At 37.8% G+C, this 25345-nt stretch overlaps 1 protein-coding gene across 1 annotated transcript; it reads right to left on the bottom strand.

Moving 5' to 3' along the window:
* Window positions 1-22715: 22715 nt before the first annotated feature.
* LOC145015104 (auxin-responsive protein IAA16-like) lies at window positions 22716-24771 on the bottom strand. The gene is made up of 5 exons (XM_078973554.1): window positions 24450-24771; window positions 24144-24379; window positions 23901-24036; window positions 23707-23768; window positions 22716-23038 (listed from the first exon to the last, which is right to left on the bottom strand). Exons 1-5 carry the CDS (start codon window positions 24698-24700, stop codon window positions 23001-23003), a joined length of 723 nt encoding a protein of 240 aa, XP_078829680.1. The 5' UTR covers window positions 24701-24771; the 3' UTR covers window positions 22716-23000.
* Window positions 24772-25345: the final 574 nt, after the last annotated feature.

Below are 25345 nucleotides of genomic sequence, written 5' to 3'. Positions count from 1 at the left end.
GAGACTCGCTCAAGTATACTTGCACTCGGTCGCTCAGCCCTACTTGTTCCTTAGCATCCCAAAGATTCTTACTTGGACTGCTCACTGATCCGGTGCTTCCAGTAGTACGGGCCCTATACTACCTTCCACATCACATAAACATTCATTCCAAGTCCTCCTCCTAGGATCCCATATCACAAGTACTCTACATCTCGCTAGGCATAGGTTACCCTTCGGTAGACTTCTCATAAGCTCCATACTGCTACTCACTCACTCTCGAAGCATCTAATAGCAATAGTAATCTCCTAGGCTAAGGCATCACAAATCAGGCCACTCTAGTCGTAATATGAATACCTAGCCTACTCTAGCATGCATAACATATCATATCATATCTCATAACACATAATGTAAGGGTATTTTGGGAAATCACCGTTCGGGTGCTGGCTGATTGTACATACTGCTTCTTTCCGCTTTCCTCAAATTCCTTTACTTTTCAGAAAAATTGTTTCTTTTATGAAAAACTTTCTCAAATCCTCAGTTTGAGTTCAAATACACCCGAAGGTGCATCCAAATCCCTCAAACCAAGACTCTGATACCAACTTGTAACAACGTGAATTTCCAAAACAAATTTTCATTTTTAATCATAATAAATTTCATAAGAACAATTTCAAAACCCATTGTATCACATATTATCTCAATAAACAACCCCAGAATCTCAAGTACATAAATCTTCTTTAGTGTGTACAGATCATGCCGACGCCTTCCCACGATCCTCGCTAGTACCTGAAACACATATCACATAACACGGTAAGCATAAATGCTTAGTGAGTTCCCCAAAATACCACATACAACACATACGCCACTCAAGGACATAGCTCTATGGGACCTTCTGATCCATGCGTCTCAGGGGACTTCTGTCCCAACCCTGGTAGACCTTCTGGCCCTACCCGTATGACCTTCCGGTCCATACACTGTTGACCTTCCGGTCCATATCATGGTACTCATAACATAACATAACACATAGCAAACTATATCACATACTCCTCATAGCATATAAGAACTTCCGGTCACACATAGTTACCACTCTAGGTAAAGTATAGTGAGAAGACTCACCTCATAAGCCGACCAGTGTAATCTTGTACTCGGACATCTCGAACTAGTCTCCGCTTAACACAAAGATTACACATCTCTAATTATTACTTGGATCCGACTCAAATACCCCAAGGACCACTCTCTATTCCTTCTTAACTCCTGGAGCGAATAAAAGACCATTTTATCCCTCTGAAATCTCCATTACTAATGTTGACCAAACCCTAAGGTCAACGAAAGTCAAACTTGCTCAACAATCCTTTTTGACCTAACTCATCGAGTGCATATAGTGACTTGTCGAGTCTCATCGACTCTCAGGGGCCCTCTGGCTGACCCAACTCGATGGGTCAACCCTTTGACTCATCGAGTCATTATGCGACTCATCTATTTGGGACAAACCCTAGGCTACTCACCGAGTCAGCAGCTGGACTCGGCGAGTCCGTTCAGACTCTCATGCATACAAACGATTTCAGGTCCTGATCTCTTCCCAAACTCCATATCTACACCCATGGGGCTCGGACATCACGTAAAGTCATTAACTTTACGCCCATTCATGGCATCTAGAGCAATATATGCCATACACATGAGCTAGAAGGGTTGTTCACACCAAAAGCTTCAACAAAATTGAGAAAAGCATGGGTCATAAGGAGTTTGGGACCTCGTAAGGTCCAGATCCGAGGTTAAACTTCCTCACTACTCTCAAATCCACAAATCCCCAAAAAGATATGAAGAAGAAAAGCTCTAACTATCCACAAATGAGTAATCTACACTAAGGAGAGGTTAGGAATCGTGATTTATACCTCCCCTGATGCTTTGAAGATGAAACCTTAGCAGATCCAACACCTCTTCTTGATCCACTAGCTTGGCCCTCTACTTCTTCCTCTCAAAATGACCACAAAGCTTCACAATAGCTTTCTTCTTTACTCCAAGCTCTCACACACGGTTTAGGGTTTCCTTCCAGAAGAGTAGCCGCAATAAGAGGCCTTAAAGGCCTTTAAATAGGTCTCAACCCCAAGGATTTAGCGTTTTTGTTCACAGCGTTGACTCGACGAGTTAGATACCTAACTTGTCGAGTCCATCCATTTGACAAGTCTCCAAGCCGCGAACCAACTCGACGAGTTGAGGAGCCAACTCGTCAAGTCCCCCACTCAAACTCATGCCCATATATCAAAATTCCATACCTCGGATATTAGGATGTTACACCTTATGTGCCTGTTATATGAGTATGAGCTTTATGAGTTGCATGCTATTATAGATTCCTGGTATGCAGATTTAATTGCTTGATTATGTTTTGGTTAGATTTTCATTTTGTCTGAATGCTACTTGCTTTGTGCTTTGTGCTTTGTGGGATTCTGAGTGATGAGAGTTAGCCATTAGGTGAATACATCAAGTCACACAGGACCATGGTTGAATAATCTCAGAGTGTTGGATTTGGCCCTATTTCGCAGCTCTCGTTTGAGTCTAACCGTTGTAGGGATGAGTTCTTTACTCAAAGGATTATATGAGCCTCGTCACATGTGATGGTATTCAGGTAGTGGCTAATTGGAATTATGAAGGTACCTTCAGTAGCTGAGGACTTGGTTCGGGATGGAGGTTAACCTAGGGAACGCCTAGGATGAGAGTAGTGATGGGAGCAATAGTAGTAGTGAAAAGGGATTTGTGGAGTCGAGGCAATTTCGAGGAGAGTAGTGCTGGGAGCAATAATAGTAGTAGTAGGGGCCCGTACTACTAAAAGCATAGGATCCGTAATAGATTCGAGAAGGTGTAAGATAAAATCGGGAACTTCTAGTACGTGTGTGATCCCTTAATAATGATGAGTATTCTGATGGTTGTTATGTTATGTTGTAGAATTGTGACGTTACAGGAGAGGCCAGTGGGCGGTTCAGGCGCCGGAGAGGGATCAGGCTTGGGTTCAGGAGCCGAGCAGCCTGGGGAGCATATAAGAGAGTTTACATCAGCTAAGATTACGCGCAATATTCTAGACCAGACTCCTTTGATCTTTAGTACGGTCAAGGAGGGCATATTGAAGATTTTGGATGAAAGGTTGGGAGCCTTCCATACTGAGATGATGGCTATGATGGGGGAGCATACACTAACATTCTGAGAGTTCAGAGCTTGTGGAGCTCCAGATTACCATGAGGCTAGGGACCCCATTGCAAGCAGCATGTGGTTGGTTGATGTGGCCAACACCTTTCGTTCTAGTCGGTGTCCCGAGGGGGACAAGGTCTGATTCGCCTCTTGTCTTCTGAAGGACAGAGCGCGTGATTAGTGGGAGGAGGTTGGACATGCTATTGGGGATGATACCGCATTAGACGCAATAACATGGAGTGATTTCTCAACCAGGTTCAGGGATGAGTTTACACAAGTTATTGAGGTGCAATAGTTAGCATAGGAGTTTCAGGATCTCCAGCAGACTACGGAGACAGTGGTGGAGATCACTTCCAAGTTCAGATAGATAGATAGATAGATAGATAGATAGAGAGAGGGGAGAGAGAGAGAGATAGAGAGAGAGAGATCCCTTCTTGTTTTGCAGTATGTGGCGGACAAGGAGATAAAGAAGGCTTGATATTACAAGATGCTAAGGAGTGACATCAGGCAGTTTGTGAGCCGATCCAGTTGCAAGACGCTGGAGGATATGATCACTCGAGCTAGAGAGAGAGATTGACCTGGAGTCAGAGAGGAAGAGGAAACCGGATGAGGTTCAGTTGTCCACAGGTTTGGGTAAGAGACCCAAGGGGTCAGATTCGATATCGAGAGCCTTTCAAAGCCGCAATCACTGTGGCAAGTGAGGTAGGACATAAGGATGAGTTATAAAACCGGAAAACCGTACTGGAACCGGTATAACCGAAAAATGCTTAAACGGTCAGAGTATTGGGTTTCAAAATTACTCTTATCCGGGTTCCTGGCATTTGGTTATGGGTCCAATGGGTTCGGTTAATCCAAGTTTTTGAACCGGTTTTGTTTAAAAAACCGGAACCGGGTTTAATGGACCGGGTCTGGGTTTAGTGGGCCAAGGAACCAGTTTAGGTTTATTGTCCAAGGAACCGGTATAGGATCAAGAATCGAAATACAACTGGTTGCTTTTCTTTTCTTGTGTTGTACTTGCATGACGACGACAATCACCAAAACATCAACGAATCATTTTTTTAATCTCTACCTCACGTGACAAAATTTATATCATTTGGTATCTGAATAACATATTGATTTTTTATTACTTTTATTTTAATCAATGATGAATGTTTATAACTTTTACATAATAATAATTTTTGACTTAGTCAACTTGTTCTTGTTACTTTGTATGCATGTTATCAATGTCTTTCGTCATTTTAATGAATGTTTCTTTTTGATCCATTATGTGGTAAAATAACAGTGAAAAGAGCATAACACAAGCGAAGAAAGGGACAATGGTTGGGTCCAAAGTTCACGTACAGTACATACTCTCAATTCTCATTACATTATGTAGCACCTGGTTCCTGGTACGTATAATCTATCCAAGTGATTTAATTTTTTAGCCTTGGACTCGGCGAGTTGTAGGCCCAACTCGCCGAGTAGTGACGCGACATTGATCACGTTTAAGTTGGCGACTCGGCGAGTCCCCGCTGTTTGGATGAAACCCTAATTTCAAGGGTTTGCACCCTATTTAAACCAACCTTATGCGCCCCAAGCCTGACTCCTTCACCCTCATAGCTCCCTATATCGTCCTAACCCCTTTTTCTTGTGAGATTGAAGTGTTTTTATATGATTTCTTGAAGATTTTGAGAGAAGAAGAAGAGTAGATCAAGAGGAGAAGAAGGAGGTCGAATATCGTGGTGATATTTCAGTGATTCATTGAGGTATAACTTAGTTCCTTCTGTTTTTTATGCTTAAAGTCCCTTAGAGCACCATTAAAGTCTTTCTTGAACCATTTCCAAGCTTGAGTATGTTTGTAATGATTTGTGTAACCTCTAGATCTAGGCATGTTTGAGCTCCAGAAGCTCGGATTCAGGGCCTTTATGGAAGCATATTGCTTGAATGTTCTAGATCTACGATTTTAGTCCTTATTTGGCCTTAAATCCCCATTCTATGCATGTTTACACGTAAGGTTGGAAACTTTACGTGTAAAACCTACCTTAAGAACTCAGATCTATGTATGGCATAAGCTGGATTCAAGCAAAATCGAGTATATAGTAATTGCATGTGAATGACTCGGCGAGTCGTTCATCGGACTCAGCAAGTCAAGTCGCGAGTCCTCGATTTCCCCCCCTTTTCGTGTTTGTTGAGTGGAGTTGTGAGTCATGGGTGGACTCAGTGAGTCGGAAGCCAGACTCATCTATGGAAGGACTCGACGAGTCAATGCCCTGACTCAGCGAGTCCAAGGCAATCATCTTACCTCAAGAACAGACTCGATGAGTTGTTCATACAACTCGACGAGTCACAAGCTAGAGTGTTCTTCGGATGAAGACGAATTCGACGAGTTGTTCATACAACTCGGCGAGTCGGATGAAGGATCATTGGTCATCAGTTAGAAGGATAACTCGTCGAGTCATCACCTAACTCGACGAGTTGAGTTGTGTATGAGGACAAATGGGAAGGATAGGGACTCGGTGAGTTGGTGAGCCAACTCGGCGAGTCAGGTAGTTGACTTCGACTTTGACTTTGATTTGTTCAGGGGTAAAATGGTTATTTTACCCCAAGGGCAGTTAGCAGTGTTTGATTAAGTATTTTGTGGGAAATTACAGCCGGAGGATTTCCGGAGCAGCCGCAGCAGCAGACAGACAATTCCCACACAGACCAACAACTACTACGAGGTGAGTTACCTTCTAGTAGCAGTTGGTCTACGGCCACAATATCGGCCCGCTAGTAGGAGTTATATGTTAGATGATTGTCTCTGTGATATTCATCTAGGTTTGCTACTACCTGTGCTATGTTTATGTGCTAGTATGATATGATGCTATGTGCTAGTGACAGTAGGGGAGATAGTCCCCATATTACCGGTCGATAGGGCCGAAGGGGCGGTCATGCCCAACCTTACTAGATAGACTATGTGATATGTGTTATGTGGTGGTAGTAGGAGGTAATAGTCCTCAGTATCCAGTCGAGAGGACCGAAGGGGAGGCTAGCACCCAGATATGCTAGTCAGTATCCGGTCGAGAGGACCGAAGGGGAGGCCAGCACCCAAATATGCTAGTCAGTACCCGGTCGAAAGGACCGAAGGGGTAGGTCGGGCACCCAGATATGCCTGAAAATATAAGTATGTTATGTGGTTATATGGTATTTGGTACAGTAGGGAGACTCACTAAGCTTCGTGCTTACGGTTTTCAGTTGTTGTTTTAGGTACCTCTTCTGTCAAGGGGAAAGAGCTGGCGCGGCAGCGGCGCAACACACACACGCTTTTTTTTCCGCATCATGAGTCATTTTGTGATTTTATACTCTGACATTATTATGTTTTACGTTTTGGTTTACAGTCACGAGACATGTTTTATTAAAAGTTATTATCGTATGATGTTTTGTCACAAACGTTTTGTAAATCACTTAATTAAAAATGAAATTTTTGGCCCGTATTTTTGGGACGTTACACATTATTTCTTTAAAAAAAGGAATTAATGGTGGATATAACTCATCCCTACTATGAAGTATGAACGTACACTACAAATTACATAACCATTCAGTTATCATTATGCATTCCACATTCCACAGTAACATTAAACCAACTTTGATATTACATTACTTTTTAAAAAAAACATCAATGTCGTAAGTAACCTAAATTAATTTTTATTTATTATTTTTTTTATAACAGTTGAAGGATTATGCGATTGAGGTAATTACAAAAAAAATCTGGGTTTTTCGGTTCTAAACTCATTTTACCCGGTTCCACATTACCCACTTTGCTACTTCCGGGTTTTTCGGTTCAAGACCCACCTTACCCGTACTGGAACCAGAAATGAACTGGAACTGGTTCTTATATGTCGGTTCGGTTTTCGGTTCTAAAAAATATCATTAACTGGTTCCAGGTTTTCCGGGTCCGGGACCATCCGATCTGGGTTTGGACCCACTTTCATCCCTAGCAGCACACACGAGGGTGCGTTTAGGAGTGGCAGTGGTGGTGATTCGGGCTACTTCAAGTGCGGCCGGATCGGTCACTTTAGCAGATATTGTACTACTACCACCACCCAGGGCTCAGACTTGATATGCTTCCATTGCAGTCAGAGGGGCCACAAGAAGGCCCAATGTCCGAGTTTGGTTACGTTAGGACAAGTGATAGTACCTGCCCCTGCGACTTTGAGGATCACCGACGGCCGTTAGGGTAGGGCGGAGGCACCCACGGCAAGAACCAGGGCATTCCAGTTGGTTATAGAGGAGACACGAGCAACCCCTGATGTGGTAGGTGCGTATCTTTTACTTTCCTATCAACTTTTATTTATGATTTATTTGTTATGGTACTACATCGATGTTAGTTAATATGCTTTGGAATTTTGTTTCCTGCTTATGATTGAGTTATATGCCATCTGCATACCATGGGTTATATAGTAGTAGTTCGAAGATGTCCCCTTTTAGAGCAGGTTCTCAGGATGCAGTAACTGTAGCAAGCATGTTCAGAACTCAGAATATGTTTCGCTAGCTTTTAAGAGAGGTTTAGATTGGTATTTTTCAGTTAGAACACTCGCAGTGGGGAGCGTCGGATTGCGAGCGGATCGATCGTTGGATGGTAAAAGGGATTGGGAATCCTTTCCAAGCTGCGAGCTATAAGGAATTTAGCCGGATTAAAGTGGGGGATAATGTAACATACACGTTTTGAAATCGTGTTTTGTAATGAATAAAATTGTGAAATATTATGTAAAATTTGAGTGTTGAGTTCTAACAGATGGTTTTTACTAGAAATAAAGTAAAACTATGTTTAGAATCACTCAGAAAATATTGGAAGTCAAAATCCATCAAAATCTCATTAGAAACTTGTAGAGAATCTCATTAGAAACTTGTAGGCGAAAACCTCGTCAAAATCCGAGTTATAACGAAGAAGTTATGACCAACCGAAGATCCGCAACAAAATCGGTACGACACCGAATGACGTAAAAAGTGAGTTTTTGATAAACTACTTTTTAGCCTTAGTAATCCAAATGAAAGTCTTAGTATTTGCTAAACCGATAAATTCGATAAAAAGAACACCAAAATCTGACTTCGTATGAGGAATTTATGATTTTTCGAAGTTTCAACTTAGCAGTAGACAACTAAAAACTCGAATTTTAGATCGAGCGATATTTTACCGATACATCCTAAATGAGAATCGAAGGTCTCGTCATTTGTAGTACAACGGTAAAAAGTCTGACGAAAACGGATGTCGGATGAAGAAGTTATGAATTTTTAACGAATTTTCCTGTCCCGGTCTGGTAAAAATAATAATATTAAAAATAAATGCAAAATTAGCCGACGAAGTCTAAAAGAAAGTTGTAGAGCGTAATTTTAGCTACATGTGCATATAAATAACGTCAAAAACAGAGCTCTTATGTGAAAATTATGGATTTTAGAAGTTCGGGGCCCGAAAACCGAGAATTTTCGCATGAATAGTGTTCAAACACGTCACTCGCACGAAGTAGCAGCATCATCCTAGATGTGGCCCAATCCGGATTCGGCGCGTGTCGCTTAATGATTCGACCGAAGTGCGGTCCAAGGGAATTCTAACGCGCCTCGCTGCGGTGTCCGAATCTCGCCCCTCCACGTCTCGCTTACCCGCCTTGCAGCAGGCCTCGTGGCCTTCGCTTCTCGCGCCACCTGCCCCTCGTTGCTGACGCCACCGAGCTGCTTCGCTGCTTGCTTCCCTCCCAAACCGTCTCCGAACCTCGACCCTATATAAAGGGGGCTGCGACACCTTCCGACTAACTTTGGAAATTTGCCACTTTCAGCTCCTCTTTCCATATTTTATTCATTTTGACTTTCCCCGAAGCCCCGATATCAATTTTAGCACCCGAAACACCTCTCGAGACCCATGAGAAGCCCGAAAATTTTATCTTTTCGGTTTTGAAGCCCTACCTTCGCAGAGCCCGATTTTCAATCAAGCTCCCGATTTTCAACATAGAAAGACATATTTAAAGCCGAAGTGTTGTCTAAATTACTATTTTAACCCCCGGTTAACTTAAGGTGAGTTCAATATATAGGAACAATTGTATGTTATGTGTTATATGTGCTATGTGCTTTTCAGTATTATTATTCTGAATTATTTTCTCGTGTTATTCGCTATGTTTATAGCAATTGTAATACCTTTGACCATGTGATCAGTGAAAGGACTTAGATTCACATTGGTACTGGTACGTAGCCTCTGGCCATGTAGAGCATGTCTCCGTAAGAGAATGACTTCTATTCTATGGCATTGGCAAATGGTTAGACAGGACTATAAGCCTGAAATCTAACAAAATGTTAATCAGAAATTGCATGCTTCTATGCCATTTGGGCCAAAGCTTTATTGATGTAGATCAAGAATTGAAAAGAATATCTTTGAATAAAGTATTTGATTGATATGAACGCTTGTCACATGATCTCACATACATATTGTTGTTCTTCTTTGCTTTTGCCACATTGAAGTATATATATGGCATAACATTATATTGTATCTATTTTTGAACTCACTAAGCATCACCGCTTACCCTATCAATGTTTAACAATTGCAGGTGATAAATAACTAGTATGTTTACATACTATTGAAAGATGTAGAATAGTTTGTAATAGTACTTTTGTACTACAGTTTATGTTTGTATAAATTACAATATCCTGGGTAGTTATGTAATATATATAACACTTTGTAATAGAAGGTTTGTATCCAATAGTTTGTAATTCCCTTTATCAATGTAAAATATTGCTTTTATGAATATGCAAATAGCATGTTTTGGAGTAATGATATTGTGAAGTATGAAAGTTTGGGTCTTTCAAAAATATGGAAGTTGGGGTCTTTCAGAGAACCACCCGAGTGGTCAAAAGTAGAAGTAAATATGAAACTAGGATAAGTTCGCAATTATGTTGAGAAAGAAAGTAGCTCGAGTGGCTGTATGGATAGAGGAACGCGTGAGTGGGGAGTTTGGGAAACTTCCCCACAGTTGAGTTCGTGTATTCATGATTAGCTAATGACTGGTTTGGGAAACCAGGTTGGAGGCTTTTCCCATCAGGATGCGAGTATAGTCAGAATGTAAGACTATGGGATAGCCATAGCATTCACCAACAGTCAGACAGTGTGGGATGTGTTGTAAGACTGCGGGTATGCCGTAGCATTTATTAGAAGCCTAGTTAGAGGTGTGTGGATAGAGGCCCGTATCTCCTAGACAGCGGAGTGTAAGTGAGGGCCCGTATCTCCTAGTTAGCGGAGCGTGAGCGAGGCCCATATCTCCTAATTAGCATGATAGGGATCAGTAAAGGATAGTTTGTTGAGATTTAGTATGGAGTTGGACCTGCATATCCCTAGACAGGTGAGACATGTGGGAGAGGGAGATCTGAGATATAGTTTGGGTGAGACTCTTGGGCAAGGCCAGTGTGCTTACAACAGCGCAAGTAGGACCTGGTAAAGACCTTAGGGTCTAGGTAGGGGATCAAGGATCCCAGGACTTATAGAGCCAGAGTGGAAAGGAAGATGTAGTAGTTCTAGATAGCTGAATTTTTCTTCAGAGGCTGCTGGGAGAAACTGAGAGATTGAGCTTGGGTACAGTAACCGGTGGGAGTTAGCTAACCCAGATAATGTTAGATTAGTTGGGGCCAGAGTAGTCTCGGTTCATCCTGATGGCGAATAAGAGACAATGAGATCTCTGTACAAGATCAAGGATAAGAGAATTTTGCATGGAGCAGGTAACTGGCCGAGTGGTGCTACACACCTCACATCAGGGTCAAATAACCTTAGAGGGAATGATTTGATTCTGTTGCACAACTTTTGTTTGAGTCTAACCGTTACAGAGATTAATCTTTTACTCAAAGGATTATCTGATTTATTTGTTGGGTTAGGTGTTCAGCACCGGGACATGATAAGAGGAAGCATTTAGTGGGTAACAGCAAAGGGACCAGCACTGGGAGTGGCTGGAGATTTAGTTACAACGAAAGATTGTCCCATACAGAGATAGAGAAGGTTGTTGCTTATGGAAAGTTGCCTTGGTAAGTCTAGTGACCGCGCAGGGAAAAAGGGGTGAGCCCCCTTAGATGTTCGACATAAGTACTCGGGGAGTACCAGAAGGATTGCCGATTAGGTAAGAGCAATGTACTCAAGGTTTATAGTGATTGGATGGTTCTCAAGAGGATACTTGTGAGGATTAGCATTTCCCTCAGGAAGACTGGAAGGAAGGCTAATAGAAGTGGTCCTTCGAGGATTGGACCAAGCAGACAGAGTATGCATCGTATAGGAATGCCGTGAGAGGTTGCGTAGTAGCTGTCCATAGCAGACTTCGATGAGGAAGTCAAGTTTAAGTGGGGGAGGGTTGTAACACCCAGAATCTAGAAGATCAATAAAGGAAAGAAAACCCTAAACCAAGAAGGCTACTCGTCGAGTCCGGGGATTAACTCAACGAGTAGGAGCAGATTTTTGAGTCGCAGGTTAAGTGACCTACTCGACAAATTGGGGGACAACTCGACGAGTTGGTATGGGTTTGGGAAACCCTAAATCCGGGATTCGGTGCCCTATTTAAGCATCTTATTCTCCCTCCCTTGGCCTCATTTACAGTCTCCAAGACCAAAACCCTAGATCTCAAAACCCTAATGTTTGTGAGCCATTTATTTAAAGTATTTTGTGCTCTTGAAGTCTAGAAGAAGAAGAGGAAACTTGAAGGCTAAGGCTTGTAGATCCAGGAGTAGCTTCTCAATCTCATCATTTTCTAGTAATCAAGTCTCTAACTTGATCATTAGCTCATTAGATCTCTTATTCCCCTTTTATGAAGGTTTTTGGTCCAAGGTTGGTAGTTTTTGGGATTTGGACGTCCCAAGCAAAGAACCTTTCCGATCTGGAAGCATTAAGGGCAAACTTTATACCATTGAAACCCCCATGTAAGCTTTAAAGAGTTGTTATGGCCTTTTAGAGAAAAAAGGGGCCATGCAAGGATGAAAAGGCAGAGACTTTACGTGTCCTTCTGATGTCTCAGGCCAGGATCTATGTGGACATGCTTTGGTTTGGATTTCTATGGTCTTTGGACAAAGATTTATGCTTTTAGGAACCAGGGTTTTGAGCTAAACCCAGTAAGAAGGACTTGGGGTGGGTAAAGTTGGAAACTTTACTCTTAATAAGTCATTTCCGGGATGAAGTCGACGTTTGAGACTTAGATATGGATTGTAGGGGCTTAATCCATTAAGATTGCCCTAAAAGACTGAGGGACTCAGCGAGTCTAGGGAGGGACTCGACGAGTCAGGGTGGGTTGTCCCAATTCTGTATGGTGGGACTCGATGAGTCTGAGAAATGAATCGGCGAGTTGATTCGACAAATCGCGACCATATATAGCTAGGGAACTCAGCAAATCAGGGGATGACTCGATGAGTTGCATAGAGATTTTAGTATTCCGAGTCTTAGAACTCGACGAGTTGATGGATCTACTCGTCGAGTTGAGACAACTCGGAGCGTTGACTTTGACTGCTGACTTTGAATTTGACCAAGGTTAACCTAGTTTGCCTTTGGAGGGTATTTGGTCTAAGTGTTATTGTTGTATTGGTAGCTCGGTGAACCGAAGGATTAGCCAGTCAGGGAATTGCCAGTTAGCAACCAGAGGAGTATCAACAAAGCTTCAGTAGCGCAAGGTGAGTTTTTCTCCAGTAGGAACAGGTTGAAGGCACCAATGCTAGCCCCTTTATGTATGATAGTGTATGCCGGATTTAGATCTGATGCTGAGGATAACCTGATGTAGATTATATGTTCCGGATTTCGGTCTGATGCTGGGCGAGGCCCGAGGAAGATTTATATGTACGTTTCCAAGCTACGGTTCGATGTCGGGTGGTACCCGAGGCAGTAGTGTATGTTTAGTTATAATTGTTGTTGGTGTGATACTTGTATGTGCCTGGTAGGGAGATGAGTGTGGACGGGGGACCATACCTCATCATTAGCTGAGTGTGGGCAGGGTTCCATATCTCATTAGTAGCAGAGTAGGGGTGGGGCCTTAAGACTGGCAGTTATGGCATAGTAATTGTTTGTTATGTATTAGCATGATTTTATGTTATTGTTGTATGTGTATAGCGGACGTGGCCTAGAGATAGGCGGGGCCTAGTAGAAACAGATCTGTATACCGGGCGGGGCTCGATGCTAGGCGGGGCGTAATGCCGGATTCATCCGATGCCGGGCGGGGAACGAGATAAGGGCTAGGCCTAATGTTTACACTATGTGATCATGTGTATGGTATGTGGTAGTATGAGGAGACTCACTAAGGTCATGCTTATAATTATTCGTTTTAGGTTTCAAGTACCTCCGGTAGCGGAGTGAAGAGCTCAGGATGACTGCATGACACACACCATTGGTTTTTAGCCTGGGATGTTTCACTATGATATTTTGACATGAAACTCTGATAGTAATGTTTTGGAATACGGTAACTCATGTTTTGATAGAATGATTTGATAACTGATGCTTTTATTTAATGATTTAAAAATGGAATTTTTGGACCGTATTTTTAGGATGTTACAAAAACACAATAATGTCATTATACATCAATATATTACAAACTTATATATACTAACATACAAATATATTACATACTTATATACTAACATATGTTGTAGTGTTTATACATTTTTTTTATATAAATACAAAAAAATAGATAAGAAAATAATGTCATTATATAAAAAGTAAAGTTATTCCTTCTTTTAAATTCCACTGTCCCTTAAATTGTCAAGAATGATAGAATCTAATATGATAAATAAAGACAAAGAGAAAGAGAAAGGCTACGAGAGAGAGAGAGAGAGAGAGAGAGAGAGAGAGAGGGTTGCTACGTGTGTGGATAAGAGTTGTATTGGAGATAGATATAATGTAGCTTTATTGGGATATGGAAATTGACACAAATGAATATAGAATTCGATGCCATTAAATAGAAGCCAAAGCTTCTAATGTTTGCCGGGTATAGGACCCAAGAAGACGACCATAACGACGTTGCATCTCCAGTCTGTAGTGAATTATGAGCCTTTGATTTGGCATGCAAAATTTTAAGAACACAAAGAACACGATGACTTGGGTGCTAAAAGATGTATTCGATCATAATTAGGAGATTACAAAAATGAACTACATCTAGGCTACATAATTAACTAACTCAAAACTCTCTATGAACTATATCTCTTAAGCATACTCTACAAGTGGTATGTAACCCACTATATATAGAGGTGCCAACAAGTCTCTTTCTCTCTCTCTCTCTCTCTCTCTCTCTCTCTCACTCTCTCATGTCACAAGGCTTCAATCCCATATGAAAGTGGGTCTTCACAGTTCAAACCATCACAAAGTCACTCGATGTATAACTTTGCACCTAACATTTCCCCCCTCAAAGTTAGGAATGGATGACTCAGCTTCGATCTTCCAAAATGAGCAACTTCACAAATGAAACCTAACGCGTGACAAATGTAGAAATGAACGTCAAATCTTCAATTCTTCAATGATTTTCCAATCTGGGTTATAGAGTGTGAGACCTTTCAATCCGATCATCAAAAGGTAATTTGGAGTATCCAAATCTCCACAAATCAATTACCAAAATTTTGCATAAAAGCACACCCCGAAAATTTTCATTATGTCCAAACCCATCATGAAATGGGGAAACCCAAATCACTTCAAAATTTCAAATTGAATCACTTCATAAACTTATATTTCTCAAGGTCACGTTGGTCTTCAAATCCGCATAATATGAAAAATTCACAACTTTCGAATTCTCATATTTAAATCTCTCCCCCATTTATAAAAAACGAAGGAAATGAGAAAACACTCAATTTGGAATTTCCCTTACAAAACCCCCCTTGACACATGACACAAATATTTTTCACAAATCCGGAAAATCCAAAAATATCATAATTTTCGAATTCGTCACTTTCCGGACAGCCTTTGACTTAAAATTCGACAAACAAGGTAGAAACGATCAATTTCGAAAATACGTAGGGACCCATTGCGCCAAAACCATTTCTAATGCGAATCTTTACCTCAAAGTGCCAATTTACATCAACCGCGGGGACCAGATTAGAAATATATTCCCATTTCACAGAATTTTACCCCAAAGTCAAAATCGGGTAATTTCTGCCAACTTGCTTAAACTGCAGGGATTCGAAATGAAAATTCTACAGTCTTCACAGATTATGACCCAATTTCAAAAGTGGGTAGAATTTGCCAATTCACTGGAACTTCGTGATTTGAATCAAACATTTTCCTTTCTTTCCCAAAGTTGTTACCAGATGCGAACAATGATCAGCACACATCGAAATTGTTATCTACAGATCGAACAACTTCTTTGACTAGATGTCGAAATTGTGCTCAACTTCAAAATCATTCGACCCTAAGCAATGCTAGTTCGACCATCAAGCCCAAAAGCGATCTCATATGTTTCACATGTCGAAATGTCTAGGCACACATCGCACGATTCCAAACATACACATCGAACTCCAAGTAAGACGATTTTTGACTTGTGAATACCCAAAAAAACGTTCGACCTTAACTTGACATCAGACGAATGAGCAAACTCAAACACGATACCAGTCAATGCGATTTTGACCCTAGTTTAAAGTCTTTTCAGCTCCATGGATCAACAATCAACACCTTACATCGAAATCGATTCCTCTATACAGACGAATTCGATTCTCAGTCAATTTCATCAATTCGAACCCAAGTGACGCTAATTCGATTCCAACTCAATACCATATGCGTATGAAGAGCATCACTAGTCGAATTCGACATTGAACTTAAGGCGTACGAATTCAACTTTTCGAATCAAAATTCACTAAACGAAAATCAAAGAATCAATTTTAACTTTTGGTTTAATTTTTCGATTTCAGTTGTCAACAAACACAAAATTTATGATTCTTACATATATTTTCAGATCAAAAGAGATTATCCAACTGTTCTTCATCATCTTCAACATTTCTTGATCATGTTCTTTAAAACCAAAATGCCGATTGACAATTCTCAATTTCAACTTGATCATAATCGAATCGTAATCAAACAAATCATACACAATCGATTCACAAAACGAAAATGGGAAGCAAGAACAAACTGATCGATTAGCTAGAAAGAATATCACAATTAAGCAATAAAACCACATAAGAAAAATTGTTCGAACATGAAGCAAGAACTAGTTACAATAAGATAAAACTACTTGTTAATGAGGTTCGAAATCTCACTTTCAATGAATTGAGGATTTTCAAGGTTTAGGCTCCAACATGGAAGATGAACAGTAACAAATACATGATTGGGATCAATTTGGTTGGATCAAATATTTGGATTAGTCTCTTCAAACAAATTGATCGAATGAATAGTAATATTACTTGATATTGGGCTAGATTTTGATTCAAATGAACAATTGCAGTCAATAACTGAATCAAACATAAGAAAATAGGATCAGATTGAGATTGATCAATGAAAAAAATTTATTGGATCATAACAACTGAGTTTTTTTTTTTTTTTTTGATACAATGAGTCCAAATGATCAAAAAATTCAATAACGCCAACACGATTTTAAAATTACAAGAGACTAAGAGAGATCATCGAGAGACTCACCATAATAGTTCAATTTGTGTTGAATGTAGCCAAATCGAGAAACGTTTCTTCAAAAATCGTTTCGATCTTCGAAGACCCGCTCTGATACAAAATGCAGTGAATTATGAGCATTTGATTTGTAATGCGAAATTGTAAGAACACAAAGAACGCGGTGATTGGGGTGCTAAAAATAGACCTGTCAATGGGACGGGTTTGGAGCGAGTCGACCTTGATCCAACCCGTTTAACAAATTTCAAAATCTAATCCAAACCCGCTTCGTAACCCGTAGGGTTTTGAATAATCAAACCCATACCCTTATCCACCAAATCAATAGATATCCAAACCCACCCAATAACCCGTAGATTTTTTGAATAATCAAACAAAAATGTTTATTTAGAAAACACATTACATACTCGAGGACTTTCGATTGGAATTAAATTCATTATTGTAATAATTTCCGATTGATATTTGAATGTCGAATGCGGTGATAGAGAATAGCAATTGCAAACTTTCTTCAAGTTGATAATGACTTTATTGATTTATAAATGAAATTAGTGATTGCGTAATGAAATATTAATGAAATTATACCATGATTATTGTTAATAAACCATCTAAAAGTTGACTCTTCGAGTCCTATGTAAAAATAAAAATAGTTTTGTCTTTGGCTTTTTCCCTTTGGACTTTCAATTAGAATTAAAATTAAACTTTAGACATGATAAAATATAAATGTATAATTCTAAAATTTATACGAAGCGGGTTATAAATGGATCGGATCAGTGATGATTCATACCCGACCCTTTTAATAAAAGAGTTAGCGGATTCGGGTCGTTAACGGGTAAATGAATCAAAAACTATGCTCCAAACCCATATAATTTTTTAAGGGGTTGGATCGGATCAGGGTCAAAACCATCTCCATTGCCAAGCCTAGCTAAAAGATGTATTCGATCATAATGATGAGATTAAAAAAATGAACTAGATCTAGTTTACATAATTAACTCACTCAAAAATCTCTATGAACTACATTTCTCAAACACACTGTACAAGTGATATGCAACCCACTATATATAGAGGTGCTAACAAGTCTCTCTTTCTCTCTCTCTCTCATGCCACAAGGCTTCAATCCCATATGCAAGTGGGTATTCACAAGTCAAACTATTACAAAGTCACTCCATGTATAACTTTGCACCCTAACACGGTCGGAGCCAATAGTGGTCCGATGTGTCCAATTTCATTGGTTTCCTACACTATACATATTAAAACACTCCTAATTACTCTAGTTTGAAATGATTGAAGGTAAGAGTCTAAATCTATTTGAAAATTTTGAAATTTCTTTAGGATAAGTGAGACATTATGAAATTTATTGTTTAATTTAAACACAAGTATTCGTTAATATGCAATCATAATTTCAGTTAGGGTTTGTTCAAAATCGTTAGTGAAAAGGCTAATGATATTTCCAGGGTTTCTTTTGATGCATCCATGGTTTTTTCAAGTAAGTGTACAAGTATACCCTTTATTCGTTTCTATTGTTTTCAAGAGAATGTACAAGTATACCCTTCAAATGTTCCATGCATTATGTAACATTTGGCATAATCAGGCACTTGCATATATAACTTATGTCGATCTTGTGCTTATATTATGTAATGAGGGACATAAAATGGAAGAATACCCTTATAGCTTTATAGGACATCTGAGCGCATAATGGTCTTTTTCAAGTGAACTTTTAAATTATCCAGTTTTAGCAAAATCCCTCAAAAATTCCATTGTAGCTTCTTGCTTCTTTGTTGATAATTACTATTGGTGATCGCGTTCCTGAAAAAACATCACATGTTGCTATTATATTCATCACCTGTTGGATTCTGTTTTTTTTTGTTAATGCTACTTGCTTAATTTTTGGGTTTTAATATAAACTGGTTTCTTATTAATTTGTATTTAAATTGGTCATCTTGCTGTTATGCTCATGCTCCAATTTTTATTAATTTGTCTTTAAATTGGTCATCTTCCTGTTATGCTCATGCTCTATATAGATCAATTATGCAATTTGGATTTTTTTGACTTATTTTTTGCTTTGTGTATCAGTATTGGTTGAAAAAGTAATAGAAATGCATAACATACTTCGGACTTTGATTAATAATGAGTGATGCGTTAATGATCTGCCTATAATTCTTGTATAACTAATCATGTGAAAAAAATAAAAAAGTCGAGAGGCACGTTATTTTGTATTAATAAGAAGTTGACATTATTAGAAAAAACTTATTATGTACTAATTTTATCTTTTTTACTCTATGTAATTATTTAATATCTCTCTCTCTTTCTCTCTCTCTCTCTCTCTATATATATATATATATATATATATATATATATATATATATATATATATATAATCTTGGATGATAATCGATGCTCGGAGAGGTGGGCCGCTTACACTAAAGCCTATACAAAAAACTCGAACCTCGGTTAATAAACTTCCAGGTAAATTCTACATCATTAACATGTAAATACACTCTCTTATCAATTATCGCGTATAAATTATTTTATTTTATTTTTTATTTTTTATGAAATTTCATGGTTTATAGTGACCATAATTTACCCACCCATCTCCATTTGTCATGCTTCTAATACATTGTATGATAGTGTTAATATCAAGTTTAATATATTGTTCATCATATTTAAACAAATCAAAGATTTAAGGAGTTGTAGTTAATGGTCCAACACCACCTCACCAGTCTCGGCCCGTTATTGGGTTTGACCATACCCGCCGATCAGGCTTGTCTCTCCTGGGCCCGCAACCTTGTTTTTTTTTTTCTATCAACTATGTCCTTGTTCTTTAGCTGGTCTCTCATCGCTTTCCCGTTCCATTCCGACTGTCCTCTTGGTATCTTAATGCCCTATTAGTGGGGGACTGATGAGAGATTATATAAGGGACATAAACATAGTGGATGGAAGAAGGAAGGTTGGGTAACCATGAGAGACCGGCCTGATCGGTAGTATCGACATATCCAATAAGGGGCATAGACTGATGAGTTGGTGTTGGATCATTAAATACAACTTCTCAAATATTTGATCTGTTTAAATATGATGAACAATATATTAAAATTGAACAAAAAAAAAAAACGAATAAGCTATTTAATTAATATATATTTTTATAGTTTACATCTATAAATTAACATTTTGTATTTAAATAAATATATAGTCACCAAAAATATTTTCATAACTCACTATTTAATTATTAACCACTATAAATTCATAATTGTTATAGATTATAATAAAAAACAATTAATTAGATAAATGTTAATTAACTTTCGATTATTTCTTTCTTCTTTATATACGATTAAAGTTATATCAACCCACATTATAAGTTGTGTGGTTACATCGATACTTTAACACAACATATCATGAAAGATTGAATATAATATGTTATGTATTAGTGTTTTTTTTCTCATTTGATAAAAGTTTAGTATTTTTTTCTTTTAGTTTAATATTTATTATGACATGCGAGATTTTATTTGGTTTAACCGTTAAACCAAACCGCATAAACTGTAACCGAATTAACCAAAACCGATTAAACTGAACCTTATTTGGCTTGGTTATGATTAGTTTTAAGATGATAAAAAAACTGAAAAAACCAAACTATATAAACCAAGAACCGACCAAATAACACCCATACATATAATACCATATTCAAAATATTATTATGCTTCATATAAAACATCAAACTTGTTTATTGACATATATATGACTCATTGATCATCTATTTCCTAATCAAATTAGTTTAGGAAATCCATTTATTCGTGGACCGACCAACCAAAATAAATGCATGCGCCAATATTGACATTCACATGCTCATGTCTCCTAAAACTAGAAAATAAAATTCAAAAATATATCGCATTATGTCGGATATGTATATCAATTACAAAGTGTCGGATATGCAGATCAATTATCATGTCAATCCATTGATCCAACTATTCCACGTATTTTTTTCGTGCTTATAAATTGCATGCAAATTATAAAAGTGACTATATAGTTCGATGGACACAATAAAACCTTTAATCTTAGTTGGATTTAAGGTTATATTAGTTTGATTGGACACCTTTCTAATATACCACGATTTATATGTCTTTTGATTGTCACTTTAAATTTATTTATCTTACATCAACTTTCACCGTAAGAAACGAATCCTATGCAGGGGACATTTATCGATTGGATAGGTTCAAATGTCGTCGGTACAACTTTTTCAAATGACTTGTGCAAGAGCATGGATAGTGTTTGCTTCGACAGATTCCCGACTACATGTAGCTTGCGCAGACGATCTTTTGTTGCCGTTGCAGACATATATAATAGCTCACTTTGTCCAGTCAACATTTCGTTGCCACAGACTAAGGCAATAACTCAATAAGAAAGAGCTAGGATAAGTAGTTTGAGTCGGTTCTATTTGGTTCATTTGGAAGGCTATAAACAACAAGGTGTTCAAACAAACAAGGATGTGGCCAGCACAAATTGCGAATGAGGTGATCTCCTAAAAATATAAAACTACTCAGGTGTTGAATAGGTTGATAGATTGGAGTATATCTCCATTTTGTTAACCTTTTGTATTACGATATTTTGTTGTATTTGCTCATGTTTTTAGCTACTTAGTATGCATGTGGCCCATTCTATATTAGAGTATATTTTCCGTTTCAAAAAAAAAAAAAAAAAAAGTCGGTTCTATTGCTTCTCTATCATTATTTTCTATAAGTTTTAATAAATAGTTATGTAGACATATCTCCTATACAGATTATCACAATTATTTTTAAAGAAACGTTTCCTAGCAACCGTCTCATGCACAAGTTAGCAAGAAAAAAAAAACATGTGCAAAATAAATTCTCTGTAATTTTTACCAATAGAAATAAACTTAAACACAACTTTTCTAAAACCTTAAAACTAAATATAAACATTCAAATAAGATAATCTAATATCAAAACATTCAATAGTTATAATGTTAATTACGACATATGCAAACACAACCTAGACCTAAACTCCATCATCGCTTGTCATAAAATAACAATTGTAGCGTTGTAGCAAGGTTGAATTCCCATCATGGTAACTAGAGTCTTAATCTTTACTACTGTTAAAGTAACGTTCAGTTATTACTGTTGGTGATTTAAGTGTCATCATGTCATTTCAAGTAACTGGAACTAACATTTGAGCTAAGGTGCTTCGTAATTTGTACTCTAATATATGTATGGAGTAGTGCAGAGTGCACACATGTATAAAATCGAATTACAAGCCAGTTCAACGACTAGTCGGGGGTCCAGGGGAAGCGCCCCTGGGTCCGGGGTTTCCAAAGGGGTAGCACCCCTTTGACGGGGTCTAGGGACAGCGCCCCTAGCGGAGTCCAAGGGTCAGACCCCCTGGCTGAGGTCCCGCTGAAAACCTTACCGAATTTTGCATGTGGGAACATAATAAAAAACTCAATTTCTTAAAGGTGATTATGGTAAAACTAACGTAACTCGTTAGTTTGGTAACCCTAGTCCGGATTAATATTACTTGCTTCCAATGCAACTAATGACGGTCCAACCCTAATGAAACCCTAATCTTGTTTAATATATAAACAACTCTTTTTATACAGAATGGGGTTACGTTCTTTAGCTCTCGTTTTTCATCACACATTCACAGAACCCTTTAGCATATTGGCTTACATGTTCTGTGCTTAGAAACGTAAGTATCCACTTGGATTATCCTAGACTGAATTTCTTTTAACCCAGACATAGGATATAAATATTAGTTCGGAAAGTGATACCACGATCCAAGTTGGTATCCAGATCTCCTCCACAAACCCTAAATAGAATAACAATTACATATTCATACTTCAACCTATTAGCAAGATGATTACATCAAAATCGAATAAGAAGACTAAGAAAGATAATTAAATAAATTCATAAATTTAGTCAAATATTATCATAGAATGATTTAATATTTTCAGTAACTTAACAGTATAAATAACAAGTTGTACTATATATTAACACAGATCACCAAATTAAAAAGTCGGAAACCTTTAAATCTGGTAGAACATATTAAATATACAAGACTTTATTGTTGTTTTACCTATTTTATGTCCACGAATTCAAATCACCACAGTTTATAATACATATTACTTTCACAATATAATCAACAATAGAAAACTCCAGATCTTGAAATAATTTTGATGTAAAAATATATAATAAATACATACACAATCAACCCAAATGTTTGTTCAATCCACATAGAGTATTCTTGATCCCATATGCCACACAAAGATTGTAGTTAATCCCGTCTGCGGCTTTTAGCTGCGGTTCTTGCACTTCTCCATAGCTTTTGGTGCTAAAGTTACAAGTTAAATGAGATTTATTAGGTGTGTTCTTGAAGGTTAATATATATATATATATATATATATATATATATATATATATATATATATATATATATATATATATATATATATATATATATATATTGTTTACATTATGATAAATGACAATATAATAAATAGAAAAAGGGAAAATGACTTAAAAGCCCAACGAAGTTTCCAAACCATTCAAAAAAACCCAATCATGTTTTGTCTATTTAAAAAAACCCAACGAACTTAACATTTTGTCTAAAAAGTCCAACAAAGTTCCAAACCGTTCAAAAAAATCCTAATTTTGTTTTGTTTAAGTTCGGTAGGTTTTTTTTGAACAGTCAAAACATGATTGGAGTTTTTTAAATGTTTTGGAAACATCGTTGGTCTAACAAGTCATTTTTCCGATACGGTAATAAGCCACGTCATCTGTTTCTCTTATTTGACTTTCAGGAAAGTGTAACTTAGTTGGGCTTTTTAAACAAAATGTTAAGTTTGTTGGGTTTTTTTGAACAGACAAAACATGATTGAGGTTTTTTGAACGGTTTGAAAACTTCGTTAGGCTCGTAAGTCATTTTCCCATAGAAAAATTACTTAAGTAGCTATATAAGTTTATTGTTTTAATGATAAAACTTTGTTCCATGTCACTTACCAAGCCCGATAGCTTCCTTCCCTTTCATTATACGCAAACGCTTGCATGAATCAACGAACATCCTGCTCATGAAAAACAAAGAAAAGTTAAACATAGTTATATAAGTATATATATAAGCTTATTGATGAATGTTATAATCCATTCATTTATTTAAAGATAATCATAATGCAATGGGGATAATAAAAAGTAATTACTCCCAAGGAACATCACCAACGAGCATCCAATCCCCGTCTTTGTCCTCATAAGTTGGAACGTAGTCAGAGCTGTTCAAAAGATCCATTAATTTGCTCTCGTTCATGAAATCCTTCAACCCATGCGATCCACAGTGACCTAAATGATTTTTTTTAAAGGAAAGGAAATTCATTAATTAGTTAGTGATTTTTTTAAAATAAGTATCAGTTAAGAAACTAATATAGTAAATTTGATTGATTAATTACCAATAGTGAAGGAACTGAACATATTGCCCAAAGCATCGGAGAGATCTTGATAGCTTTTGTACATTTTCAGATCGACTTTACGAAGGTAAGGAGCTCCATCCATACTCACCTTCACAAACGCCGCCCCACCACAACCACCGGTAAACTTTTCATGGCCGTGGAGGCTTATGTTTTTTTGGATTGATAGCATGTTTTTCCGGTAAGATCTCACCGGTGGCCAACCCACCACTTGTGCCCTACAAATAATTGAAGTTATTATAAGTTTTTGTTTCAGTTTTCAACAGTAAACTGAAGTAGAAAACTTACTTCGCTGGTGGGTTAACTGAGCAATTACCATCGCCTCCGCCTGTGGCTTTGAAAAGATTCTTCTCTTGATCATTCTTGGTTTCCTGATCATCTGATGACAGTTTCAGCTTCAAATCCGTGATTGTCTCATCGTAACTTCTCTTTCCGTTGCAATGCACCGCTTTATCTCCACCTTCACTGGTCTTATTTCCTCCAACGCCGCCGCCGCCGGGCAAACCTAGCCGTAACTCCGTCTCCTCGAACGACGTCATCTCTCCTCTATCTCACTCTCTCGTGGGTTTTGTTTGGGCTGTTGGTGAATAAATGGGCAAATCATTCTTCCTAATAATACTATATGTACTATTACTAAGTCCTATGATGCCGTTCAAAAACAAAAAGTCTATGTAATAATTAAATATGTATTTTAAATATAGAAAAAAGTGTTAAAATTATCTCCAAATTTTATACACTACTTAGCACGTGTTCGGTAAAATTAGCGGGTAGCGAATAGTTTGTAGCTTGTAGCGTTTTGTTGAATGTTGCATAAACTACCATTTGGATTTAAAATGTTTTGTTTAAACTAAACACTAGAAGCATGTAATATCGAATGAGCTTTCTGTTAAAAATGGAACGTTTTATTAAAACCTAGAAACTCTCAAACACTTTCAAACATTCCGTGCCTAACACGTCCTTAGTTGAAATATAGTTAGGTTTTACCTTTGGCTATAGGGTTAACCAACATGTAATTAATTTTTTTAGTTCTATTTTGATTATTAATATCTTTTTGTACATCTAAAGTTTCTTAATAAAAAAAATTATACCATTTTAGCTTTTTTATATTATTAATATATTGTAGTCAAATAATATCATCTAATTTATAAGTTGTTATAGCTTGTGAGAACCATAGTTATAAAATT

Source organism: Lactuca saligna, chromosome 9, assembly GCF_052625555.1.
Source record: "Lactuca saligna cultivar CGN05327 chromosome 9, ASM5262555v1, whole genome shotgun sequence".
NCBI lineage: Eukaryota > Viridiplantae > Streptophyta > Magnoliopsida > Asterales > Asteraceae > Lactuca > Lactuca saligna.
Note: the sequence above shows the minus strand (reverse complement) of the source record. Positions and strands in the feature narration are given on the sequence as shown.

Excerpts from the sequence above, each read along its gene's own strand:
- LOC145015104 (XM_078973554.1), bottom strand. The coding sequence starts at position 24,700 with ATGACGTCGTTCGAGGAGACGGAGTTACGGCTAGGTTTGCCCGGCGGC. Across the intron at positions 24,380-24,449 it reads TCAGTTAACCCACCAGCGAA|GGCACAAGTGGTGGGTTGGC; the intron begins GTAAGTTTTCTA and ends AATTATTTGTAG. Across the intron at positions 23,769-23,900 it reads GTTGGTGATGTTCCTTGGGA|GATGTTCGTTGATTCATGCA; the intron begins GTAATTACTTTT and ends TTTCATGAGCAG.